General features: G+C 25.0%; 1 protein-coding gene and 2 long non-coding RNA genes across 4 annotated transcripts in view; 1 reads left to right on the top strand and 2 right to left on the bottom strand.

Moving 5' to 3' along the window:
• The window catches only part of LOC127280160 (uncharacterized), a 118,291-nt gene that overhangs the window by 33,540 nt on the left and 58,873 nt on the right, over positions 1-25,878 (bottom strand). The window lies entirely within an intron of this gene.
• LOC127280149 (venom dipeptidyl peptidase 4-like) overlaps positions 1-25,878 on the top strand; it is a 93,577-nt gene that overhangs the window by 61,579 nt on the left and 6,120 nt on the right. The window contains exons 7-11 of the mRNA XM_051303004.1: positions 2,870-3,103; positions 3,756-3,988; positions 14,057-14,279; positions 18,499-18,686; positions 24,509-24,703. Of these exons, the coding sequence (XP_051158961.1) occupies positions 2,870-3,103; positions 3,756-3,988; positions 14,057-14,279; positions 18,499-18,686; positions 24,509-24,703 (1,073 nt within the window). The remainder of the gene's footprint in view (positions 1-2,869; positions 3,104-3,755; positions 3,989-14,056; positions 14,280-18,498; positions 18,687-24,508; positions 24,704-25,878) is intronic.
• Positions 4,139-4,670, bottom strand: LOC127280159 (uncharacterized). Its single transcript, XR_007842790.1, has 2 exons — positions 4,319-4,670; positions 4,139-4,243 (listed from the first exon to the last, which is right to left on the bottom strand). It is a non-coding gene; the product is annotated as an uncharacterized LOC127280159 (long non-coding RNA).

Here is a 25,878-nt window from a genome sequence, read left to right as displayed (position 1 = left end):
TCGGATAATAGAATTCACGCAATGAACGGATTTTCCGGTCGAATGAACAGGAATAAGTTTACAGGGAGTTTGCCAAAAGAAAAAATACTTATTCGTTTTCGTGCCTATAAAAAGAAAGAGTAAAATGCGCCTTAAAGTGATTTTAAGGGGCGAATCCCTGGTGCGGTTGAAAGATACCAATCTCATCGAGGAGAGGAAAACGTAGAGAGAAAGAGAGAGAGAGAGACAAGAAGAAGGTGGTTTTCACTTCTTTATAGTATCCACCTTACGAACCTTTAAATCCTAAATTCTTCCCTGTCCCAAAGGTCTAGTCTCTGTATTTTTCAGCACATTCGCCTAAAAAAAAAAACGAGATCGATGGGAAAAATAAAACTTGCATTCGCCAAAACGAAAAACAACAAGGGTTATTTTCTAAAATATTTCTTTTCTCCAAAATACTTAACTATTATCAAATAAATATTTACTAAATAAATTCTGAAAGCGCTAATTGAATTAAATAAACCGTATTTGAATCAATAATTTCTGTATTTGAAAGAAATACCACTTATTTGATGCAAATAAATATTTATTTATTATTAATAGTCAAGTAACCGATTATTTCAATTAAATTGTTTTACAGTGTACTACGTTTTACTAAATTTTACCAACAAAATAAAAAATAATCCTAATTACAAAATAATTCTTTTCAATTTTTCTTTTAATGAATAAAGGACAAAAAAAATTGAAAATCGCATAACAACTTTTTGAGAACCATAAACTTGTCCAAATGTTATTCAGCCTTGTCTGGAATTTCTTAGGAATTTGTCCCGTAACACGGAAAACGTGCCGCAATATTCGTACGTCACTCATTCTGAAATTATACTGCTCGTGGAATGTCTTTGCTATTTAATCTACACTCTACACTTGGCAAGATTGTTTAAACTCCTTGACAGTTTATGTACAAGGTTTGCCTTTTGCGAATTGGACCAAATGATGATTACATACCTTTGATTCCAAAACGAAATTAGTGAATTAATTTCTAATTAGATAAACACAAATAGAAACAATCAAATTTATCTAAACCTATTTAATTAAAAAAATTAAAAAAATATTTTTTAATTCCCATTCTTCTAAAAAAATTAATTTAAAACACTGAAAGGTGCGGTTGAAAATTTAATTTCCAAAAAAGACAAAAAAAAAACCCTAACCTTAAAGTGGAAAAATAAACTAAAACAAGACCCTTTGACGTGTGTTGACTAAAATAACCACAGGTTCATAATTTACACAGAGAAGCAGTATATAATATGTATATACATATATATATATAAAAAAAAGGGAATGTAAAAAAAAATAAAAAGGGACCTCTCTGAGAACATTTCCTGGAAAGTGGATGCCTTAGTCGTAAAAGCTAACGATCCGAGAAGTTAATCGCGAGAAACATTCGCGACTTGAACTCCCTGAGCAATTTCCCCTTGAATTCAATAGTGTCGACAATGGCAAAGCCAATAATGGTATACAGAACTAGAATAATAGTAATAATATCGTTGTATGCTTTCAATATTATGTCTCCTCGGCTATTCAACAAAATGTAGAATATATTCAATTTGAAAACTACAATTTTCATATATATATATACATTCGAAATTATTTCCAATAAATGAGAATATTATCATTTAAGAAAGGAAAAAATTTTCTTCTCAAAATTTTATCATTTATACGATTTAGAAAAAAAAAAATATAATTAAAAAATTTTTTGCAATATTTCTCGATCAACAATTAAAAACAAAAATCAAAATAGGCAAAAAATTATTATTTTCCAAAAAAAATAATTTCCGATTTCTTTTTTCAAAAGGCAACATTTTTTTTTTTTCTGCGAACAAAATTGATAATAAAAATATATTATACTCGTGTGTTTTCATTATATAAATATCTAATATCTATGTATATATGAAAAACTTGAAAATTCAAGAAGCAACTAAATTGTTTCTCCCTGAAAATGTAGAACACACAAAACTTGAATAAAGTGGATAAAATGCAGCCTTGAGCGATATGGAATCCCAAAGTGAAAAGGGAATCAAAACGCGCGCGCGCACACACACACACAAAAAAAAAAAAATAAAAAAAACTTTTTCGACGAAAATTCTTCAAAGGCAGTTTGAATATTTCAATGTAAACAGTTTCTTCTCTTTAAAAAATATCAACAATCCAATTAGTAACCTGTTTACCTTTTCTTTGAGAGAGCTCAGCTTTATGTTTTTAGAAAATAAAAAATATTAATTTTAATATAAAATAATAATAAATTTGCTAACATTGTAATTTAAAAAAAAAAAAAAATGAAATTATATTTCACATTATTGTATTTAGGTCAACAAATTTTCAATTAAAATAAATAATTTACAATTGAAATTAAAAATTATTAATATAAATTATTAATAAATTAATAAAAAATTATTAAACTAATTATTATTATTATTATTATTATTATTATTATTATTATTATTATTATTAAAATTATTAATTATTACATTGGAAAAACAATTATTTGATACAAATAATAATCAATTACTTGACTATTATTAAATAAATATTTATTTGTATTAAATATTATTTGAGTATATTTTATTAGAGTCAATTAAATGGCGTTTGTTTGAAATACAGAATTTATTAAAATACACAGTTTATTTAATTCAAATAAAAATTATTTGGTTCAAATAAATATTTAGTTAATAATAATAGTCGATTATTTGAATCATATTAATTTTTTTTCGTAACCCATAATATTTTCGTAAAAGTATTCAATCAATTTTCTCTGTATGTGATAATGAATTGATTAAAAAGTTTTCTTTTTTCTTTTTTTTTATAATGAAAAACAAATGTTTTCTGTTTTTAGAGTGGAACAACGAATCCAACAGTGAAATTGTACTACGTCGATTTAGAGAAAGTACTAATAGAAAATGCAACTCTAATTGAAATAGAGGCACCGCCTCATCTCGATGGTAGGGAATCTATTCTGGCAGCAGTGAATTTTCCAACTGAGAATATTGTATCGGCAACATGGATGAATCGAGTTCAAAATGAATCCTATTTTCATCTTTATGATGTTATTACACAAAATAGCACAACGGTGAGATTAATATTTCATAATTAATTATTATATTACAAACAAATAAATAAAATATGAAAAAAATTATTTCCTTCAATTAATTCAAATTTGAAAAATATTTATATCAATAAAAAAATATATATATTTGATTCAAAATAACTTTGCAATTATTTGAATTTTATTACCGTAAATAAATTCTTAATTAGATCAAGTAATTAATTGAATCTAGTAAATAATTTCTTTAAACATAATAACAAGTTTCTTCAATTTATTTATTTAACTGAATTTTTTTTAAAACTAAATTGTGAATTTGTTTCAAGTTATGTTTTGATCCAAATTAGTATTTATTTATTTACGTATATATAAATTATAAAATAAAATATTTAGATCTATTAAATATTTATTTGGTTCAAATAAATATTTAATTCAATAATTCAATAATTAACAAGTAAATCATTTATTTGAATTAATTTTTATTTGGGTGAAATAATTTTTTTTTAAATATTAATTATTTTATTATTTATGAAAGAAAAATGTATTTTCGAATTAAATTGGTTTCTCTATATAATTTTAATGAGCTAATGTACCTTGTGCGAAGTTGGCTTTTGATAAATAGTCAATTAAATAGTAATGATTCTGATATGGTTTAATAATCTTCTTTACATGCTTAAAGGTACTATCATATGCGGAGGCAAAAGGTTGGGTGGATCAATTTGAGCCACCATTATTTAGTAAGGATGGAACGTCGTTCCTTTTGATCTTGCCACAGAAACAAGGTGACAGCGGCGATTGGAAGCATTTAGTACTTGTTACAAACGCAACCACAGATACCAAGACAACCGCACTAACTTCCGGCACCTTTGTTGTCACGGAAATTATCTCATGGGACGAAGACAACCACTACATGTGAGTAATCACATTCATTTGCAACTATATAGTCAAACTTGTTGACCATGTCAATTAATTGAGCATATAAAATCATCATTAATTGTTTCCGATTTGGAAATTTCATTCAATAAAATCATTAATTTTTTGTTTTAGAAAACAAAACACTGGTAATTGTTAAGAGATTATTTTATTTATAATAATTGATTCTAATACGTATATGTAAATTTCTTTTTACAATCTTGAATTCTCAAAATTATGCGCACAAGCTGCGAGCTGTAATTTAAAAAAAAAAATGTCAAAATTAAAGAAAAACAAAAAAAATATTAGATTTGAAATAACAAAACTTACTGCTACTAAATCTTCTACAAATATTGGTACAACACTCGTTATTATTATCACATGCCACTAATGTACCTTTACATCCAAAAATTTCTGTTATGAGAAAACTCATGCACAATAGTGCGAAAAGTAAAATAATTGAAAGATGCATTTTCCCTTACTAATAAAATTTTCTTCATTGAATCACGCTTTTATATCTAAGAAATTTTTTATTTTTTCTTATATTATTTTTGATAATTATGTTGAAAACAAGGAAAACTAAAATCAATATACGGAAAATTACTCAATGAGTCATTAAATGACGCACGTCAATTACAATTAACATAATTGCAATAATCAAGAGAATTTTTATAAAAAAAGAAATAGCTGCAATTTTTTTTTACAGACAGAAAAATCTTTATCTCAAGAATAGAGAAAATTTTGTTTTGAAAAAAATTGAAATCAACTTCTTGTCTAGGAATTTTTTTTTCTTTTACACTGAAAAAAATCGGTTACTCAAAAATAAATATTTACTTGAATTAAATAAAAATTATTTGAATTAAATAAACTCTATTTGAACAAATATAAATTTTGTATTCGAAATAAATGCCATTTGATTCAAATACTCAAATAATAGAATAGAAAGATGTAAACCGGAAGTTCGTCCGAAACCGAAAGGTGTGTACTATGAATAAATAATAATAATACTCAAATAATATTTCATTTAAATAAAATTTCATACAAATAAAAATTATTTGATACAAAATTAGATTTTTTTACAAATAAAAATACTTTCTCTATGTGAAAGCAATTACTTTTGATATAAATAAATATTTATTATTAACAGATTATTTGAATAAAATAAATTTCTTTTTAACACTGCATTCGAAAAATTTGAAACTAATTTGTAAATAAGAATAAATAGATCTTTTAAGAAAGCCGCAAATTTCTGTGTTAATGTGTCACTGTCGGATTTGGGCAATCGGATTTTCGGCAAAATCTTGCACTGCATCCGTAGTGAATTAACCTCCAAGTTAAAGCACCATAATTTTCTCAGAGCGGGCCCTTTATAACCACCGCTTTCACGTTTCTAGCTCCCTAATTAGATTGCTGAACTAAAGAGTGGATATCAGCCGTTCAGCTCTTAACAGAGGGTCTGATAAACTGAGTTAATTGCCCTGGCGCCGGAGGATTCTGTCATCAAAGTCAGTTTTTGCTTAGCCCGTCTAACTGCCGACAGTTTTTGTCCAAGCCTTTACTAAAATATACTATCTCTCTCTATCTCTCTCTCTTTCCCTTATGTTGCGTAAAATCGCTCTCAATGTTACTCATGTTGTTACAAGAGAAAATTTGTCTCCCGTTTTCCTCTCATGTGTATCTGTATTTTGAAGATTCAATTACTGTTGCACATTAAGGATCTTCATTCTACTAAAATATCTCAACCGGAAAACTACTCCTCTTTATCTTTTCTAATTTGAAAAATGTACTATAATATATCTCGTTTGTTAAAAAGTTTTTCTAATAACTTTTCATCTTAAAAACAGTGACAAAACAATCTAAAAAAATATAACAAATTTTTTTCTTTCTTTAAATTAATTATTCTTTAGTATTGCTATTATAATGAAAAAAAATTTAAATAATCGGTTATTTTATTTATCAAATAAATATTTCCTTAAACCAAATAATTTTTATTTGTACCAATTAAATTAAAAATTTTAAATAGTTAATCAAAAAAATATTTTCCTTTTTGAAAAATTAATTTTATAATTAATATTGAGAAAACAGTTAATTAAAAAAAAAAATCTCTAGACACGTTTATTTTATATTCCACTATTAATGGCGCAAGATCTTTTATTTTCTCTCTACAAGCTTCGATTACTTCTGTAACAAAAGCGAGGAGAAAAATAATTACAAAGAACGCAATTGTTAAGAGAAGCATTTTTTAAAAATAATACTCTGTTAAATATTGTCCCGATGTTTAGATATATTTTTTTCCCATAAAGAAAAATGAAAATTGTTTTTTTTCTTTTTAAATAAAAACAAAGAAATAATATATTCTTTTTTTAAACAACTTTTAATTCAGTAAAATTTCAATTATTCGAATTAAGAGATTTAAATTGTCTTTGTTTTTTTTTTTTTTTTTGCTAAGAATATTTTAAACATGAAGAAAGTTATTATTTATGATTATAGTAATTGAAGCATTAAATTTTGCATGAAATTGAAATTTCAACCTTCATTAGGTTACACTGCTGGATCTCAAACTTAATTTCAAACATGTTATAAACAAGAAAATTTAGGAGGGCAAATTTTAATGACAGTATCCATAAAAAAAAAATGATGTAATATTAAATTACATTTAAAAAGTAACGAAGAATAATTGAATTTTTTTTCCATACTTGAGAATTTTAAAAAATTATTTTTATATTCTGATAAAAAAAAAAACATGTATAACATATTGTAATATAAATATAATAAAAAATTGTAAAACATTAATAGCCTTAAGGGATGGTAGAAAGAATGTGAAATGAATAAACTTTTTCGTTTAAATTTTCATATTCACAAAGAAAAAAGGAAAAATTGATGTTTAATTTTTTAATGTAAAAATTTATTTTTAATTATTATTAATGGAAAAAATAAATTCTCAAACAAGGAAACTTTTTTTTGATACAAACTTGCAAAACGCGATGCAAAAGATTTTCTCCCCCTCCCCCCCCTCACCCCCTGTTAGATATATGTTCCTCATTATTTTTCCAGTGTGAACGAATTTCACGACAGGAGGGATTCGGTTTTCATCGTTACAGGATTATTCTCAAAGCCTGGTAGCTTTTATCTCCGGACACCTAGTATAAGCCGATAGAGATACTTCTACGATAAAGGGCCAACACACATACACACATATATATATATACACAACGGACTTCGAAATTGTTTGAAGGAAGAAAACATTAATTTTGCGAGCGTATAGTATAAGAGGGATCAAAAGCAAGGGGTACTTCCTTCCTTCCTTCCAACAACTTCGCCATAGGACAAGGTTGAATTTTGAATAGTCTCATGGGATTAGAATGCAAGCGAACCAACTTGAAATTGCTCCCTCTCGAACTTTCATCGCCTTTCATAAAACATATAATTCATCGCAAAGGATCCTCTTTACTTGAAAACTATTTCCCCCAAGACACTATGCTTTGATTTAGTAATCTCAATTTTTTTCTATAATCTTATATGACGATTTTTTTTTTCAGAAAAAAAATAATAATTTTAGAAAGTTATTTTTTCTCAATGATAAATGAGAAATAAATATAGAAAAGAAAAAATGTTAAATTTTTTTTTTCCCATTTACATTTAAGCATAAATAAGAAAAATTTTGAAGGAATAAGACAGGTAAATATTATTTAAAACAAAATTTATAAAACTACAAAAATAAAAATTAGTAAAATTTTAAAAAAACTTCAGGTAAAAATAGAGAAATTTTTTTTTTTTAATAATTAGTCTCCCAATTTTTGCTCAACTAAAATTATTCCCAAGGAAAAGAAAAACATTATTCATTTTTTAAGTTTTAATGATTTTATTCATAATATTTATTTATTATTCGTTTCCAAAGTATACGCATTATTTGAATTGATAAAAAAAATTATAATGTAACATATTAACAATTTATAGAAAAAACACTCCTCATTTATTTAAAGACTTTTTTTTACTCCATTTATAATATTAGTTTTCAAATTATGTACAAAAAGGATAGAATCCTGTTATAAAATCAATTATTAAATAAAGAAAAAATTTATATTCTTTATTCAAAAGTAAAAAATTATTATTTAGAATAATGAAACTCACTGAGTTTAATTGAACAGCTTTTACTGCAACATTCTTCATTTTTTGTACATCTTATATTACGATCTAAACATTGACTGACAATTTCTGGTACTAATAAACTCACACACAATAGTGTAAAAATGACAATTATTGAAAAATACATTTTTCCTTTTACAATTGATAGAATTCACTAGTGAACCTCCTTTTTTATATAGACAAAACGTGCGTTTTAAATTTTTGTACATTCAAGATTAAATAAGGAAAATTCTCAAGAAAAATGACTAAAAATATTATTAAAAAAATATTTATAAAAAAAGAAAATTGCAAAAAAATAGTTAAATTTAAATTAACGTGAGATCAAAATAAGAACCAACATTTTTAAAAATCAGGTATGATGGAAAAGAAAAATATTGTTCAAGTTTCAAAGATTTTATTTAGATATTTATATTAATTCATTTTCAAAATATACGCATTATTTGAATTGATAAAAAGATTTTAATGTAGCATATAGTTAGCAATTTATAGAAAATAAAAAACAATTCTCATCTTTCAAATTTTAAGGTCTCTTTTTTATCCCATTTAAAATATTAGATTTCAAATTATTTGCAAAAAAGATTGAATCCTGTAATAAAATTAATTATTAAAGAAAAAATTTGTTATTTATTCGAAAATAAATTATTTTTAGAATAATGAAACTTACTTATTCTCTTTGAACAGCTATTGCTGCAACATTCTTCATTTTTTTTACATCTTTTATTACTATCTAAACATTGACCAACAATTTCTGATACTAGTAAACTTACACAAAATAGTGTAAAAACGACAATTATTGAAAAATGCATTTTTTTTTACAATTGATAGAATTTACTAGTGAACCCCCTTTTTTATAAAGACAAAATGTGTGCTTTAAATTTGTGTACATTAAAGATTAAATAAGGAAAATTCTAAAGAAAAATGACTGAAATTTTATATTAAAAAAATATTTATACAGAGAGAAAATTGTAAAAAATACAAAATAGTTAAATATAAATTCAACGTGAGATAAAAATAAAAACCAACATTTTTTTCAATTATCTTTCTAAATTTTTGCTTAACAAAAATTATAATCAACTATAGATGGAGAGGAAAAATATTATTAATTTTTCAAGTTTCAAAGATTTTATTTAGATATTTATTTATTCATTATTTTATTTATAATTAATTTTCAAATTATATTGTTTGAATTGATAAAAAAATTTTAATGTAACATATAGTTAGCAATTTTTAGAAAATAAAAAACACTCCTCATTTTTCAAAATTTTAAGGACTCTTTTTTTATCCCATTTGAAATATTGGATTTCAAATTATTTGCAAAAAAGATCGAGTCCTGTAATAAAATTAATTATTAAAGAAATTTTGTTATTTGTTCAAAAATAAATTATTTTTAAGATAATGAAACATACCTAATCTAATTGAACAGCTATTGCTGCAGCATTGTTCATTTCTTCTACATCTTTTACCACGATCTAAACATTGACTGACAATTTCTGGTACTAGTAAACTCACACAAAATAGTGTAAAAACGACAATTATTGAAAAATGCATTTTTTTTACAATTGATAGAATTCACTAGTGAACCACCTTTTTTATAAAGACAAAACGTGTGCTTTAAATTTGTGTACATTAAAGATTAAATAAGGAAAATTCTCAAGAAAAATGACTAAAATTTTATATTAAAATAATATTTATACAAAAAGAAAACTAAAAAATACAAAATAGTTAAATTTAAATTAAACGTGAGGTAAAAATAAGAATCATCATTTATTTGTCCTAATTTTTGTTTGAAAAAAATTTTAATCAACTACAGATGGAAAAAAAAACATTGTTTATTTTATTTTTTATTTTATTTATAATATCCTTTTGCCTTCCAAATTATGCGCATTGTTTGAAATGATTAAAAAATCATAATGAAAAATATATATATATATTTTTTATTTTTTTTTTATTTAGAATTTAGAACGTCGCATCGACTGCCAGGGTCATTAGCGACGTGTACAATGATATTACAGTGTTTAAATTAAATGAAAAATATAGTTAGCAATTAATGGAAAAAAACTTCCTTATTTAAAAAATTTTAAAGACTTCTTCTTTATTTCATTTATAATATTAGTTTTCAAATTATGAACAATAGAACCTTGATCCTGTAATAAAATCAAATTTTTAAATAAAGAAAAAAATTTATTATTTATTTAAAAATAAGAAATAATTACTAGAATAATGAAACATACTTTGTCTAACTGAACAGCTATTACTGCAACAATTATCATCTCTTACACATCTTTTACCACGATCTAAACATTGACCGACAATTTCTGGTACTAGTAAACTCACACAGAAAAGTGCAAAGAGTGCGATTATTATTGAAAGACGCATTTTTCTTCAATTAAAGAAATTTACTACTGAACCCCATATTTATATAAAAACAAGTGCGCTTTAAATTAAGGTATATTTAAAAAAAAAAAATAAACAAGGAAAATTTGTAATTATAAAAATAAAATTTTTTTATTTTTATTTTAAACAAAATATTTTTATTATTTGCAGTAAATACATGTAAATAAATAAATTTGTAATAAACAGTTTAAGAAAAACCTAAATAATGAAAATTTATTTTTTGATATGTACTTATGCAAAAAAAAAAGCTCTTATTTTTTTTACAAGAAAAAAAAATTATTATTCTAACACAATTTGTACAGTCTTATTTCTTAAAAACTTTCCTTATTATTATTACTCTTTTTTTTGAGGTGATTAAACTTATTCCATTCAAAATTTTTCTTTATTCTTAAATTTAATTTAATTAATTATTTAATTTACTGTAATTTAATTTAATTTAATTGGTAATAATTTTTAGTAAATACATCGAAAAATAAAAGTGCAAAGAGAAATATCACATCAAAATAAATTGAGAATATTTTTCTCTCAGGGTAAAATAATTTTAAAAAACTTTATTATACGACTATTTTTATTTAAAATTAAAAAATCAGTAATTATAATTAAAAAATTTTAATTAATTAACTATTGAAATATTGTTTGGCGGCATCAATCATTTAAATTAATATTATTTGAAACTTTCAATTAATTGGAAATATTTATTCATTATTAAACCTGCACTGCTGTTTGAAATATTTTTTCCTTTTATTTGTACAAAAAACATGCGAACGTCAATGACATTTCGTTTATTTTTTCAAGATTAAAAATAATATTCTATTTTTCCTTTAGACGAATTTTATCAATTTTAAAAATATCAATGTTACCAAACACTATTTATTTTACTAATGTTTTTTTTTTTAATTGTAATTCACTTTTTTATATGCTTAAACAATTTAATTTTGATAATTTATAACATTTCCATATTTTAATTAATATAAAATAAGTATATGAAGAATAAAATTTAATAATCAAAGTGTGAATAGAAAATGTTTACATTTTTTAAAATCATATGGAAATGTAGAATTATTTTCTTTTGTCTAATTCAACTAGAAGAAGTAGAATTCAGTTATCAGATCTTTTTTTATTCTTGCAAAATAAATTTAAAGACGAACGGTCACGTCCGGAGTCTCGTAATTCAATACCTTACGAGATAATGGCTCTGGGGTTTGAGCGCATCTCCCGAGTTTCGTGGGTGAAGGGTTGAATGTGGTAGTGATAAAGACAAGGTCCACCGCAACGGAAGCAGGAACACATACACACAGACACCATAAGGATGTTCCCCGTATATAACAACAAGATGGATGGGTTCATGGGTCATTCACAGCAAATTAATTTGAGCATCCTGTTAATTTAGCCTATCACAAGAGATCGATCCTCGTTTCTCGCGAGTGCTCTCTCTCTCTCTATATATATATATAAAGTTCACGTATCATTTTCGGGACAGTTGAGAAAGTCAAAGACGAACAGTTTTTTTATCTCTCTCTCTCTTTCTCTACTGGTTAATGAAGATCGATCGATGTGCGCCAATGAAAAGAGAGAAAACTCTCTCTCTCTCTCTCTTCTGGCAAACCGTAATCTCCTTTTCACCATTCTTCGCGCGCAAAGGGTTTCCTTTCAACAACCCGAGAGCAAATCTCATCTCATACAGCGCGCGAAGAAGATTAGAACAGAGCGAATGATTGCCAGTTCCCCGGGCCGCGTCATCAATTATCCGAATTTATGATTGACCTACTTTCTCGAAAAGAGGAAAAAAACCTTCTTTATTTTTTCAAAAGATCTGAAAAATCACAAATATCGTTTTATACATTCAGAAAAAAATTTATTTCATTCAAAGACTATTATCAAATAAATATTTATACTTTAACCAAATAATTTTTATTTAAATTAAATAAATTTTATATAAACCAATAATTTCTCTATTTAAAAGAAATACCATATCTCAAATAACAAGAAACAAATAAATATTTATTTGATAATAGTCAAGTGTAATCAATTATTTGAATCAAATAATTTTTTTTTTTTTTTCAGTATATTCACTCGATTCGGGTTTTCTTTTCCTTTTAAATCAATTATAAAACAAAAAATATATCCAGTTTCCATTGCTTGTTATTATTAATATTTACAAAATTGAAAGAGGAGAAGTAGAGACAATTAACTAGAGGCGTATACTACCTACTACAATGCACCTTTTCGCCGATTTATTTAGAGTTGCGCGAAATACGAATGCGCCCCACGGGGAATGAATGCAAATAGGTACCCCTCTCTCTCTCTCTCTCTTTACTTTTTTACCATCCCTTTTGTGCAAAATTAATTCCGACTACAGTTTTTAATAAAGCCACAGCCAGCGGCGGCCATGAATCACGAGAAATTACTATGTCGCGAGAGTGGGCCAATAAACGCGACACTTTTTTTTTTTTATTTTTTCCTTTTTTTTTTTTTGACTCGTCTACGCCGAAAAGCTCTCAATGGCCCCGCAACGAGAAAGAGAGACGGGATATTATTCTCGTGGTATCAGCATCGTTTTTCCCATACCGACAATCTCTCCGGTCACTGCGTGTTTATACAACGCTTCGTGCGAAAGTCACAAAAAAAAAAGGTCCGACCCGATATACTAGTTAGCATTTTGGAAACAGGAAAAGGAAATTCTCTAAAGTGCGACGTGAATAAAAGCACATATAATAACAACAATGTTATTGTTATAAATTTTTAAATAAAATGAAAAATTAATTTTTATTGTTAGAGAACAAATTGTAATTTTAATGACATTCCGGGAAAATTTAATAAAATCAAAGCAATTAATTTTGAGATTTTAATTAATATTATTATAATTATTATTACTATTTTTATACTATAATAACGTTATAAAATGTATGTATTTCGAATTTAAAATATACACACATCTGTCATTGTTGATTTATGTCTCGATAATAGAAAATTGACTGCAGAACTGCATTGGTAGTAAATTAATTATATCGGAAACTGGCTTTAATTATGATAGATATAAATGAACAGAACATTCATTATTATTGGCCTATAGTCAATTACATCTCTAATGTGATACTAATTACTAGAGTTTTGGTTTAATTAACATTCGCATATAATCGAAATAACTCATTCGATATTTATTGTTATAGAAAAAAAATTTATCATTTAACTATATCAATAAATTATAACAATAATATTAATTTTTATTATATAATAATCTATAATACAATAATAATAATAATAATAATAATGTCTATTATTAGTAGTAATATTATTAAAATTTTTATTATCATTATTATTATCGTAAAACGCTTATTAATTCGAATAATTGATTTACAACTGTTTTCTAATTCTAATTAACTAATTAATAATTACATAATAATTAATTCGAATTCTAAATTCCTATTTAAAAAAAGTCGAATTGTCAGGAAAAAAAATAGTATAACCAATATTTTCGTTATATTATCATATGTAATTCTACAAATTTTTGTTTTCTTTTTGTTGCAGATATTATTTGGCAACATTGGAAAATGATCCAGCACAACAGCATTTGTATCGAGTATCAACATTGTATAAAAATTTTAAATCAGAATGTCTCAGTTGCAATGTTAAGAGCAAATCTGATGGCGTTCAATGTCTCTACAATCTAGCAAAGTTTTCACCCGGTAATTCACACTACGTGCTCACCTGTGCTGGTCCAGGAGTACCGGATATTTCTATCTATGACAAAGTAAGTCGTCCGCCCCCCCCCCCCCCTTACACCCTCAATCTCGTTCATCGAAAGTATACATCATGAGAGAAAAAGAGTGAGAGAAAGAGAGAATCGGAAGTACGCGCCTGATTCGAAAGGAGGAGGCAAAAGACGAGAATAAGAAAGACGTGTCTTGACTTCGGGGATGAGATAGGATTTCCATCTCATATTGCCTCGTCGAGGAAAAATGAGATTTCATCTTCCATCATGCCAATGACACCCTCACTCCCTGTTTTTATCCCAATGTGTTTCAAAATCTCTTCGTTCCTTGGCCTGATTATCTGATTCTACCAAAGTCAATTTAGAAAATTTTTTTTTTTTAACAAAAAAAATCAAATAAAATTTTCAATTTTGACAGAAATGAGAACGCATGACTGATGACACACTGAAAAAATATATATTTGATTTAAATAATCTGTATGACACTGAAGTTGAATCAACGAAAAGAATTTTTTTTTTTTTTCCCTAAGATTGAATATTTCCACACCTTAGTTGAGGATTTTTAGTGTTTAAGGATGTATTTGGGACCAAAATAAAGAAGTTTCAATTTAAAAAAATTGGTTCTTGACCTTTAAACTAAACTGAAAATGAAAAATTCGATTCGTCAAATCAACGTTGGTAACTTCAGCGTCATTAATCTGTTATATTATCAAATAAATATTTAATTTAACCAAATAATTTTTATTTCAATTAAATAAACTGTATTTGGAACAATTATTTCTATATTTGAAATAAATACCATTTAATTGACTCAAAAAATATTTGGTTCAAGTAAATATTTATTTGATAATAATAAAGTAACCGATTATTTGAATCAAATAATTTTTTTTTTTTTTCAATAGTACGAATTTACAGAGAAAAGAGAGGTAAAAATTTGCCCTAAACAAAGATTTTATTCAATTTATTATTACATTGAAATTAAAATAATTATACATGAAATTTTTTTACTTGAAACAGCGATAAGTTTCACTGGGACAGAGATATGTTTCACTAAAACAGAGAAAGTTTTCGCTATTCTAGAGAAACATATCGCTGTTTGAAATAAAAAAATTTTTTCCATATATTTCATTAATTATTTAATGAACTAGGATTTTAAAAAACAAAAATCTTTTTTATTCAACAAAATAGAAAAAAAGGAATCAATTTCAAAGGTTCAATGATAATTTATGAATATGTGCGATAAAAAGAAAATATATACAACATGGATGAGACTGGATTTTGAAATGCAATTTTGCTTCCGGTAATAAAATGAAAGGGACTCGAGAAATATATACAGGCACCCACTTAAAAGTCCAAGAGCAAACTCTCGTCGTTTCGCAGAGACTTGGTAAGTGGGTCTGGTCCCTCTTGAAAAAGAGTTTAAAACTGGATCGATCGCTCGTTAATAATATTCTCTTTTATCACTCCAAGAGACGAGAGAACGCTCAACTGAATATATATATATATATATATATGTGCCTCACGTGTATAATCGTACTCTCATAAGTGCGAGAAACCGCTATATGAAAAATCTCAAAAAAAAATGACACGAGAAAATTAAAAAATTTTCTTTAAAGAAACTGAACTTGTTAATAATCAGAATTTAATAATATAATTAATATTTAATAATGTTTAATAATATAATAGTAATGAAATAAAATAATAATAGAATAGTAATAAAATAAATTAATAATATAATAGTAATAAAATACATTAACAAAATAAATATATATATTTGTTTATTTTTAATTAATAATTAATTATTATGCATTGATAAAAGTTAAATCGTTAACAATATATTTTATTTTACATTATTATTATTATTGATACATAAAACAGTATTAATTTTTTGCAGTATAAAATATACTTATTTTGAAACTTTTTTTTTTTTTAAATCTCCAGTATTTATTATCACCACATACCGCAATGACTTTCAATTGTTTGAAACATTATTATAAATTACTTTTAGTCACACATACTCGAATGACATTTGTTACTACAACATTTTGTATGATGGTCACATTTTGCTCCCCTATGTAAACAATGTATGACTTCACCTGAGATGCAAGTCATATATAAAAATACTAAAATTGCAACAATTGAAAAATGCATTTTTATTTTTTAAACTGATGTAATTTTTCGTTTGCTCATCTGCGCTTTTATATACCGTTTAAATGCTATTTCAGTTTTGTAAATTATTGAGAAAAAAATAAGGAAAATTTGTTATTCGTTATTTGACGTCAAATATATCCTTCATTGTATTTTTTTTTAAATTTAAAAATTATTTTTCTCATTTTTTTTTTCTCATTTATCAATTTTAGTCAATTTTGATACGTTGGTGATTACAGATAAATTTATTCGTAAAAAAAAATACTCCAGATACAGTTAATGATGATTTTTCTTCATATTCTCTTTCAAGATTATCCACACATGTTAATTACTATGGGAAAAAAATATAAGTAAGTTATAATTTAAAAAAATTATAGAGAAAAATATAATTTAACATTAAAAAACCAAAAGAAACAAAAAAAAAAAAACTTTAAAAATTGAACAAATAAAAATTTTAGGTAAATGAAAAAAATTGATTTATTCTTAAAACAAGACTTACGACCACGGGGAATACAAATCAAACTACAACAGGCATCATTATCTACACATGGTGTATTTTTTTGCAAACACGTACTCGTGGCTTCTTCAAAGAAGAAAGCCATACACAAAAATACTAAAATTACAATTGAAAAATGCATTTTTCTAACTGTTGTAATTTTTTGTTGATGATCAGCGCTTATATATACCGATAAGATGCTATTTTCGCGTTTTGTAAATTAATGAGGAGGAAAAATAAGGAAATTTTTTTATTTGTTATAGTAGATAAAATTCGATTTTTCAAAATTGACAAAAACAAAAATTTTTTTTAACTAAAGTAATTTTAATTTTACACTGAAAAAAAATTATTTGATTTCAAATACATAATTTTATACATATAATAATAATAAATTCAAATACATAATTATCAAATAAATATTTACTTGAACCAAATAATATTTAAAACCAATTGAATTAAAAAAAAAAACTATTATTTGAACGTCAATAATTTCTGTATTAGAAACAAATACAAATATTTGGAAAAAATATTGAATAACAAATAAATAGAAAAATACCTTGGCTGAAATAATAATTATTTTATGTAAATATTTATTTAATAATCGTCAAATAACCAATTATTTGGAATCAAATAAATTTTTTTCACCTCATTTATATTAATTACTGATTGTTAAAAAATTCGCGAATTAAACTAATTAATTATAATTGCTATACATATAATTAATTACAAGTTGTTAATGTAATAGGACTTTTGGAATAATCAGAAATTCCTGCAACGCTATATATAAATTTATCGCAATTCTAGTGGTTATTTCAGTAATCATTTTAGTGTGCTAAAAGAGAAAGAGAGAGAGATAGAGTGAGAGGGAGAAATGAGGGCCATAGAAATGCGCCAAGCTCAATTTTTCTTCAACCGTTCCCCTTAAGTTAAAAGCGTTCTCTTTTTTTTCACAAATAAAGAACAAATTCCTCTTTTTCTCCGAGAATTTTCCGCTTCTCCAATATATCATTACGGCTCTCACTCGCATGGAACGTGAAAATATAGTCACGTAGAAACGTGTTCATGGCTTGATCGTTATGATCCGTAGTAGTGGAGAAAAAGATGGCAAGGTTGAAATAGGGGGGTGAAAGTAGAAAGGGAAAAAGAGGGGGGGAACGGGGTGAAATAGACGCACCATGAAATAAAATTTGCAATCCGATTCAACGTTACAACCCCATGCCGACCTCGGATCACGATGTTTATATAGCAAATCACGACTACAAACCCGGATATGTAACAGGTGTTATGGGAGAAAAACGTGTCACATGAAATTCAGATGTTTGCACAGATGCCAACCATAACTTCCCCCTTTTTAAACGATATACTCACTTTGCCTTAAAATCATATTTTCACTCCTTATTAAAATAAATCAATTTATTTGATTTAATTGAAAAAAAAATGTTATTTATTTAAATAATCCATTAATTAGAGAACAAAAAATTATTTAAAACCTTTTTATTAATTAATTTTAACAGGCTTTGTACAAGGCCTTTTCATTATAAAATTATTATTTAATAAAAGAATTATAAATAAATTTTAATTAAAGTGTTTTTTTTTTCATTTATCGACTTTCAGAAAGCAAATAAACTATATTCTTGGGAGGATAATCGAGCTGTTGCGGAAATATTGTCTGTAAAAGCACAACCAATCGTGAAAAGACTCAAAGTTCCGGTTCCCGGTGGATTTGAGGCTCAAGTTCAATTAATGATTCCACCAGGTGCGGATACATCTGGATCAACAAAATATCCCATGTTGGTTTACGTGTAAGTAAAAATAATTTTTTTTTTTCTACTATCCTTTTATCCCTTCTTTCAAATTCTAAAACAAAGGCAAATTTTTTTTCGAACTTATTACATCCCTGAATTATTTTCGATAATTTTAAATCTTAATTAATGTAATAATAAAACATTCAATGTAGAAGAAAATAATTGCAAAAAAAAAATTTTTGTTTCAATTTAAAAAACAAAATATTGAAAAGCTTCAACCTGATTTAATTTAAAAGCGTCAATTTACTTCGAAACTAAATGTTAGCTTTAATTGAATGTCAATAATTTTTCCGTTAAAAGCAATCAAATGTCAACACTTGGATTTATATGTGACTTCAAATTACAAATGTGCAATTGCAAAAACATTCAATATAGGTCATTTACTTTTGAAATAAATTTCAATACAAAAATGCATTTCACAGAATTCATCCCAACTTTTCCTATTAAAAAGTTACAAAAAAAAAAAAAAAAAAAACAGTTTTTTCCCTTATTCCAGTAAAAAATAAAATACTTCCAAATTTTTACATTTCCCTAAATAATTAAATCTATACTTTTTTTTCCTGAAGTAAAATTTTTTGCCTGCTCTATGGATTATATAAACTTTACAATTTTATACACAAAAAAGGAACGATTGATAATGATGGAGCCAAGATAGCTATGGAGTAAGAAAAAAAAAAAGAATATGCTTGCTTTTACCAGAGAATGAAAAAAAAGAAGAAGTTGCAAGTTCAGAAACTTACAGTTAAGTGCTTCCTTTGAAAACAGGTAGCTCACCTATAAAGTATACATGTGAATACGCACATGAAGCGTTCTGTCGTTACATTTATGCCTTGTTGGGTGTTCCTTAAAAAAAAAAAAAAAAAAAAAAAGTGGAAGGAGGGTGTCAAGAAATGAGATAGAGGGTTGGAAATGTTGCTTCATGCATCGGAACTTGAGATAGATATATATATAAAACTCAAGTGTAGTCATTGGATATCGAACCAAAGTACCCTTACACTCTTGAAAGAGAAGATCGTATAGTTTTCAAAGGCTCGTAATGACACTTTTCCTACACTCAGGGACAAAAATTTATTATGAATATTTTTTTTTTATCTATCTCATTCGAATATTTCCATATTCATACTGAAAAAAAAAAAATTCTCGAGATTTTATCAAATTTTTTTAATTACAAATATTAATTATTATTTTTCCCCATTCTCACCATAATAAACTAATTATAATTTAACAATTTTCAAAAGGAATTAAATAAATAATTTTTTTTTTCAATTTCAAATAAACGTTTGATTACATGAGTTATTTTAACGTTGTGTATATATTTACTTTTTTTTTTTTTTTTTTTTTTAATAAATAAACTCGTATAATTGGAGTATTTTTAATTTCCAACAAGGAAATTATTTACAATAAATATTTATTTGAAACTCATTGACACGAATAAAATCGTTTTATATTGAATTTATTTCAAATTTATTTTAATTAATTTTTTCAATTTTTTAAAGAATTTTTCAACGCATGCGTAAAATGACTTTAGAGAAAATCAATTTTTCAAGTCTTATGTGATTTATTTTCTTTTATACGTTTTACCTCTACTTTCCAAGTAATTGAGTTTTTCATGAGGAGCGAAAATTTCTATATAATGCGCTCTTTAAGCGTTTTCCCTCCCCTCTTTGGATTTTTCCTTATCTGTATATTTCCACGCAATTCTAAGTTTCCCCGAAAAAAAAAAATAAATAAAAGAAAATGACACAAAACTTAAGGCAAAAGTGTGAACATTCATTATTTATCATTCGCCCCTCTTCAACATTCTACTTCCTGAACAATTCTTTTATCACCTTAATAACATGTTTTCTTACTCCATAAAACAAGATGAAAACTTTTCCAATTCTTTTATCAGCTTCACCTTTTGTATATTCAGCGAGCGACTTAAAGTACTATTTATTACAAAATTATCATTTGAATTATTTTAATAATTAATTTTTTTTTACCATTTATTTTTTTATTTAATTTTCAAAATAATTCTTTAATCAAAAAGTTAAAAAAAAAAAAGTTTAATCTAATAATTTTAATAAAATTCAAAGTACAAAAGAGAGTATTTAATTGCTTTTGTTCGTTTTCGACTCTATAATTTACTATGAATTTGTTAAAGTAACATTGGTATTCTGACCCGCCCTTTAACGATTTTACAATCAATTAAAAATCGATTTTCATCACCTAAAGTTAATTTTTTATTTATTTGTCGAATACACGTTTTCAGACGATACAACCAGAGAAATATTTTCTTTGAACAAAATATAATATATTTGAGTTAAATAAATGTAGATATTTATCTCACAGCCTACTAGCCTATTTATTTGGCGTAAATAAAATTTTTTATTTAAATCAAATGCTAGATTATTAATTAAATAATTTTTAAACTAATCAACGAAAATTAATTAGTAATTACTAATTAAATATAATTTAATATATAGAAAGACAAAATAACAATTTTAACAATGATCAATAGGGGAGTGAATTTTTTTCAAAAAAAAAAAAATATTTGAATGAATTCAAACAGGTTTAGACTTCAGCGCCACAATATTGATTCTGGTGGAGTAGCTTTACGAGTTCTACTATAATCAAAAGAGTTCAAGTTCTGATGGTAACTTTAGAAGGAGCCTTAAAAAATTGATGCCAGGAGTCGGGAGTCTAACAAACTCACAATTAACCTAATGCTTTCAAGGATATATATTCAATGTTACAAGTTGTCTATTTGCCGATGCGGTTGATACAGAGCTTGACTAGCATGTCAATTCTGTATTAACCATTCACCAAAAATTTTTGAAAGGCTTGTGACTAACGCATTCTGTGCGCACTAGCCAATAATTTAATTTAACAAAGACAATCAAGTCAACTATTTTTTTTATTTCTTCTGTCAATTTTATTCAAAATTTATTAAAAAAAGTTTAAAATTTTGAAAATTTAAAAAATTCAAAGTTTATAAAAAGTTTAAAATTCGAAAATTTAAAAACCTTTTTTTCTACAGATAAATTTTAAATTTTCATACAAAACTTTTAAAATATAACTCCTTTTATTTTAATTTAAAAAAAATATATTTCTACTCATTTACTTTTTGATTAGTTTGTCAATGTCTCAAGTTCTTTTCCTAAAATTGGGTCCAAGTTTTTTTTTTTTTTTCTTACATATCCTTGGAACTTTTCCGGAACGTGCTACCGACAAATTAGAGATTATTAGAATTTACGTTAAAAGTTATATCGCGAAGTCAATTTAGAAAGAAAAAGAAGCGTAAATTTTCTGAAATATCAACCCTCTTGCATATTTATTAGTTTTGAAATATAAAAAATCATATTTTTATAAAATCACCTCTGATTTATGTTGCCTGCAGGCATGTTCCTTTTCTAAATAAATACAAATTTCCATTCGTTCTATATAATAAAAAAAAAAAAAAAATACGAGAAACTAATTAAAAATATATCCCAAAGGCAAATATCAGAAAAATTTAATAACAAGCATATAGAATTCATTGACTATTTCTAGTGGTCTTAATGGATAACAGCGTTTTACTTTCTGTACTATATAATATTTTTTTCAATTAAAAAATACCAGCATTTTATTTCTGCTATGCAAAATATTTAATTCTACATTCGCAATTTACTCTCTTCAAATTACATACGTATATTCTTTATATTTAGAAAAAAAAAATTATTTTTTTCAAATATTATTATTTGTGAAATCTTCTTGCAATGTACATGTAGAACTTTATAAATATATTCATAATTATAAAAATTCAATTGCTTCATTCAAAAGAATTTTTTTTAAATTTCAAAACTTCTACCTCTTGGAAATATTTTTTCTCTTTCACTTTAAAATAAAAAAATAAATAAAAATGTTGATGAATATTTTTTTTTAATTAACTGGCTAATTAAAAAAAATTTAATTGTTAAACTAAAGAAAAAAATTATATGCAATCTTTACAGTATTTATAATTTACGTGGTCTGATTTCTCCGATTGTGTAAAATAAAAAATATACGTTTTGTAATCAAGTAACGAGTATTTTATTACAACGTTAAATTTATACAAATGAGAGCAAAAGAGAATTTAATACTTTTTTTTTTAATTCGACTTTTATTGATGTAATTAAATATTAAATAGTGAAGTTAAATAAACATTTAAAAAGTAAACTTAATTTTTAAAAAATAATTAAATTTATTACTACTTGTTAATTTTGATTATTATTATACAATTTAATATTACATTCTGTCTTTAAAAATTAAAAATTCTATTTTTTTTCTTCTTTCTGATAATAGTTAAAGTACTTTTTTCTCATTTGTGAACAAAACAAAATTGTTACACCTGGAAATAATTTAATTTCCCCTTTTTAAAAATACATCTTAACCTGTTGCAAATAAAAAAAAAACTAGATTGTTCATTGAATGATTTTTTTTTTTTTTTTGCTTTAAGTGAGCGTAAGACTCTTTTAGAATAAAGGAAATTGTATAGAGAGAGAGAATAGGTGCCTATTCAGAGCTTAAATATTCTCAGAGTGTAATTATTCCAACTGCCTCTTTGTGAAGCCACTTTTCCTGCCTCTGAATTCGTCCCTGCTTGCATTTTCTCTAAAACCATCTACACTGAGCTTAATCACTGCACTCTTTACTTAAGCTTGTCTACCACGAAAAAAATTGTTTTGTCTCTAGAAAACACTAAAACCTGAAAAATACGATGATAAAATACTTCACTGTCTCTGACATTGTTTTTACTATACCAACATAAATGTAGGATTGTCATAAACACGAGAGACGTTAAATAAACAAAAAAAAAAAATCTCTCTAAATAATAACGTAAACATTTATTTTTTCTTTTGAAATTATTTATAATAAAAATATTATTCGCAACAACCATTCATCTAAAATAAATTTCTAACTGATAAATAAATAATAAAATGAAATTATTCTTGATATTTAAATGCCTATAGATAAAATTTACTCCAGAAATTATATTTACTGATAAAGAAAGTCAGATAAAAATTGATGATTCCATTGAATCGTAAATTTAATTTCAACTAGTTACAATTCTCTTTACTCGTAAAAATTGAACACATTTCATTTGGCAATAAACCCATCAAAATATTTCATCTATCTATATATATATATATAGAAATGATTTTTAAACTAAATTTTCCAACAAATTGAAGATTGCTTATTGAAACATAAATTTTCAATTATATATTGAAGAAATAATTTCATTTGCAGTTTTTTGTCTTCTAAGTATCAATTTCTGATATTATGATGGAAAAAATGAAAAGGGTGGGCGAGATTTTAGTATAAAATTATGAATTGCAGATCAAAATGAAATGAAGAGAGAAAGGTCTACTTAAAATTCATCCGGATTGTAAATACTCACTATCTGCAGAATTTTTCTTTTTTCATTCTCTCTTTCTCTCTCTCTCTTTTTCTAAAAAGACGAACATGAGTTGAAGATCTAAAAGCATCGAGGAAAAGGATTTCGAGAGAATTCTAAACGAAGAGAAAATCCTTTTACATATACATTTCACTTGCAAGAACTACCTCAACCATATTCTCGTAACCGAATAAAAAAAACAAATTAACCTTTTTTTTTAAAAACATCTCTTTTTATTTCAAAAATTTCCACTTCTATATTAAAAATTTTATTTTCAAATTAGAACACCTTCTATTCCAAGTTTTATATTAATAAAAATAGAAAATCTTTTTCTTTACTGTTAATATTTAAAACAAAAATATATTTAAAGTTTATTAAATTTTCTATTAAAATTTCTATAATTAAAAAATTCTTTTTATTTCAGATACGGTGGACCAGATTCACATCAAGTGACAGAGAAATTCAACATCGATTGGGGGAATTATTTGGTCACAAACAAAAGCATCATTTACGCGGCAATTGATGGAAGAGGTTCAGGAGTCAAAGGAAACCGGATGCTGTTCGCAGGATATCGTCATTTAGGAACCGTGGAAATTGAAGATCAAATTGGCGTGACAAAGTAAGTTCCAATTTCAAATTAAAAAATATATATAGAAATTTATATTTGAAATTCAATTTAAAATAATAAATTGAATATTTTTAATTAAATAAAAAAGGAAGAAATTAAAAAATACAAACAAGATTTTCGACTTAGAATTTTTTTTTAATAAATGTCACAACATAAAAGAAAAAAGAAATTATACTCCATTTGTATATTTTTTAACATTTATTATATCAGACAAGAATCAAAATTAATAAATATATAAAAGTTCAAGAGAAAAAAAAATTTTTTTTTCTTAACTCGAGTGACATTTAAATATAATTGAAAATTATTTTTCTCCACATTTTATAGCGACACAGGGTGCCATATAATTTAATAAATTTGCCCTCATTTTTAAATTGATTCTATCAAAAAATAAAAAGTATTCTCATATCAAATGTCAAATAGCTTAATTAACTTTCGACTAATTTTTCATCTATCGAAACGATTCAATTTAATTAATTTAAATTCTTTCACTCGATAACATTCACTAAGAAATTCTATATATAAAACTGTCCTCTTCACTCAATTCCAGGACTTTCAGCAAAATTTTTCCTTCGTCTTTACTTTTTACTCAACGAAACTTATAGCCAAATATAATTAAAAATTTATAAGAGAAAAAAATACTCTTCATTTTTTTTTTTTTTGGTTTTATTTATTCCATTTACAATATTTTCAGATTATGTGCAAAATTTGCTTCCTGTAATAGAAAAAAAAAAAAATATTAAATAAAAAAAAATGTTCGTGTATCAGAATTGAAAAATAATGAATTATATAAAACTTACTTCCACATGTTTCATATTTATCGCTACAACATTCACGATCATTTCTACATTTTATATCCTTCCATAGACATTGACCGACAATTTCCGGAACTAATAAACTCACATAAAAAAGTGCAAAAATCACAATTATTGAAAAATGAATTTTTTCCAAATGATGAAATTTACAATAGAACAGATTTTTTATATACCAAGAAAGTGTGCTTCAAATTTGTTCATACATTTACTAAACAAGGAAAATTTATAAGAATGACTATGAAAAAAAATAATATGTTTATTAATTTAACCAAAGACATTTTTTCTTTTTCATTTAACGTAAAATATAAATATAAACAATTTTCATTAAACAGTTTAAGAAAAAATGTTTTTAAA

The sequence above is a fragment of the Leptopilina boulardi genome, unplaced genomic scaffold (assembly GCF_019393585.1).
Source record: "Leptopilina boulardi isolate dan_hultmark-lab unplaced genomic scaffold, ZJU_Lbou_2.1 LbouV2_229, whole genome shotgun sequence".
In the NCBI taxonomy this organism is placed as follows: Eukaryota; Metazoa; Arthropoda; class Insecta; order Hymenoptera; family Figitidae; genus Leptopilina; species Leptopilina boulardi.
Note: the sequence above shows the minus strand (reverse complement) of the source record. Positions and strands in the feature narration are given on the sequence as shown.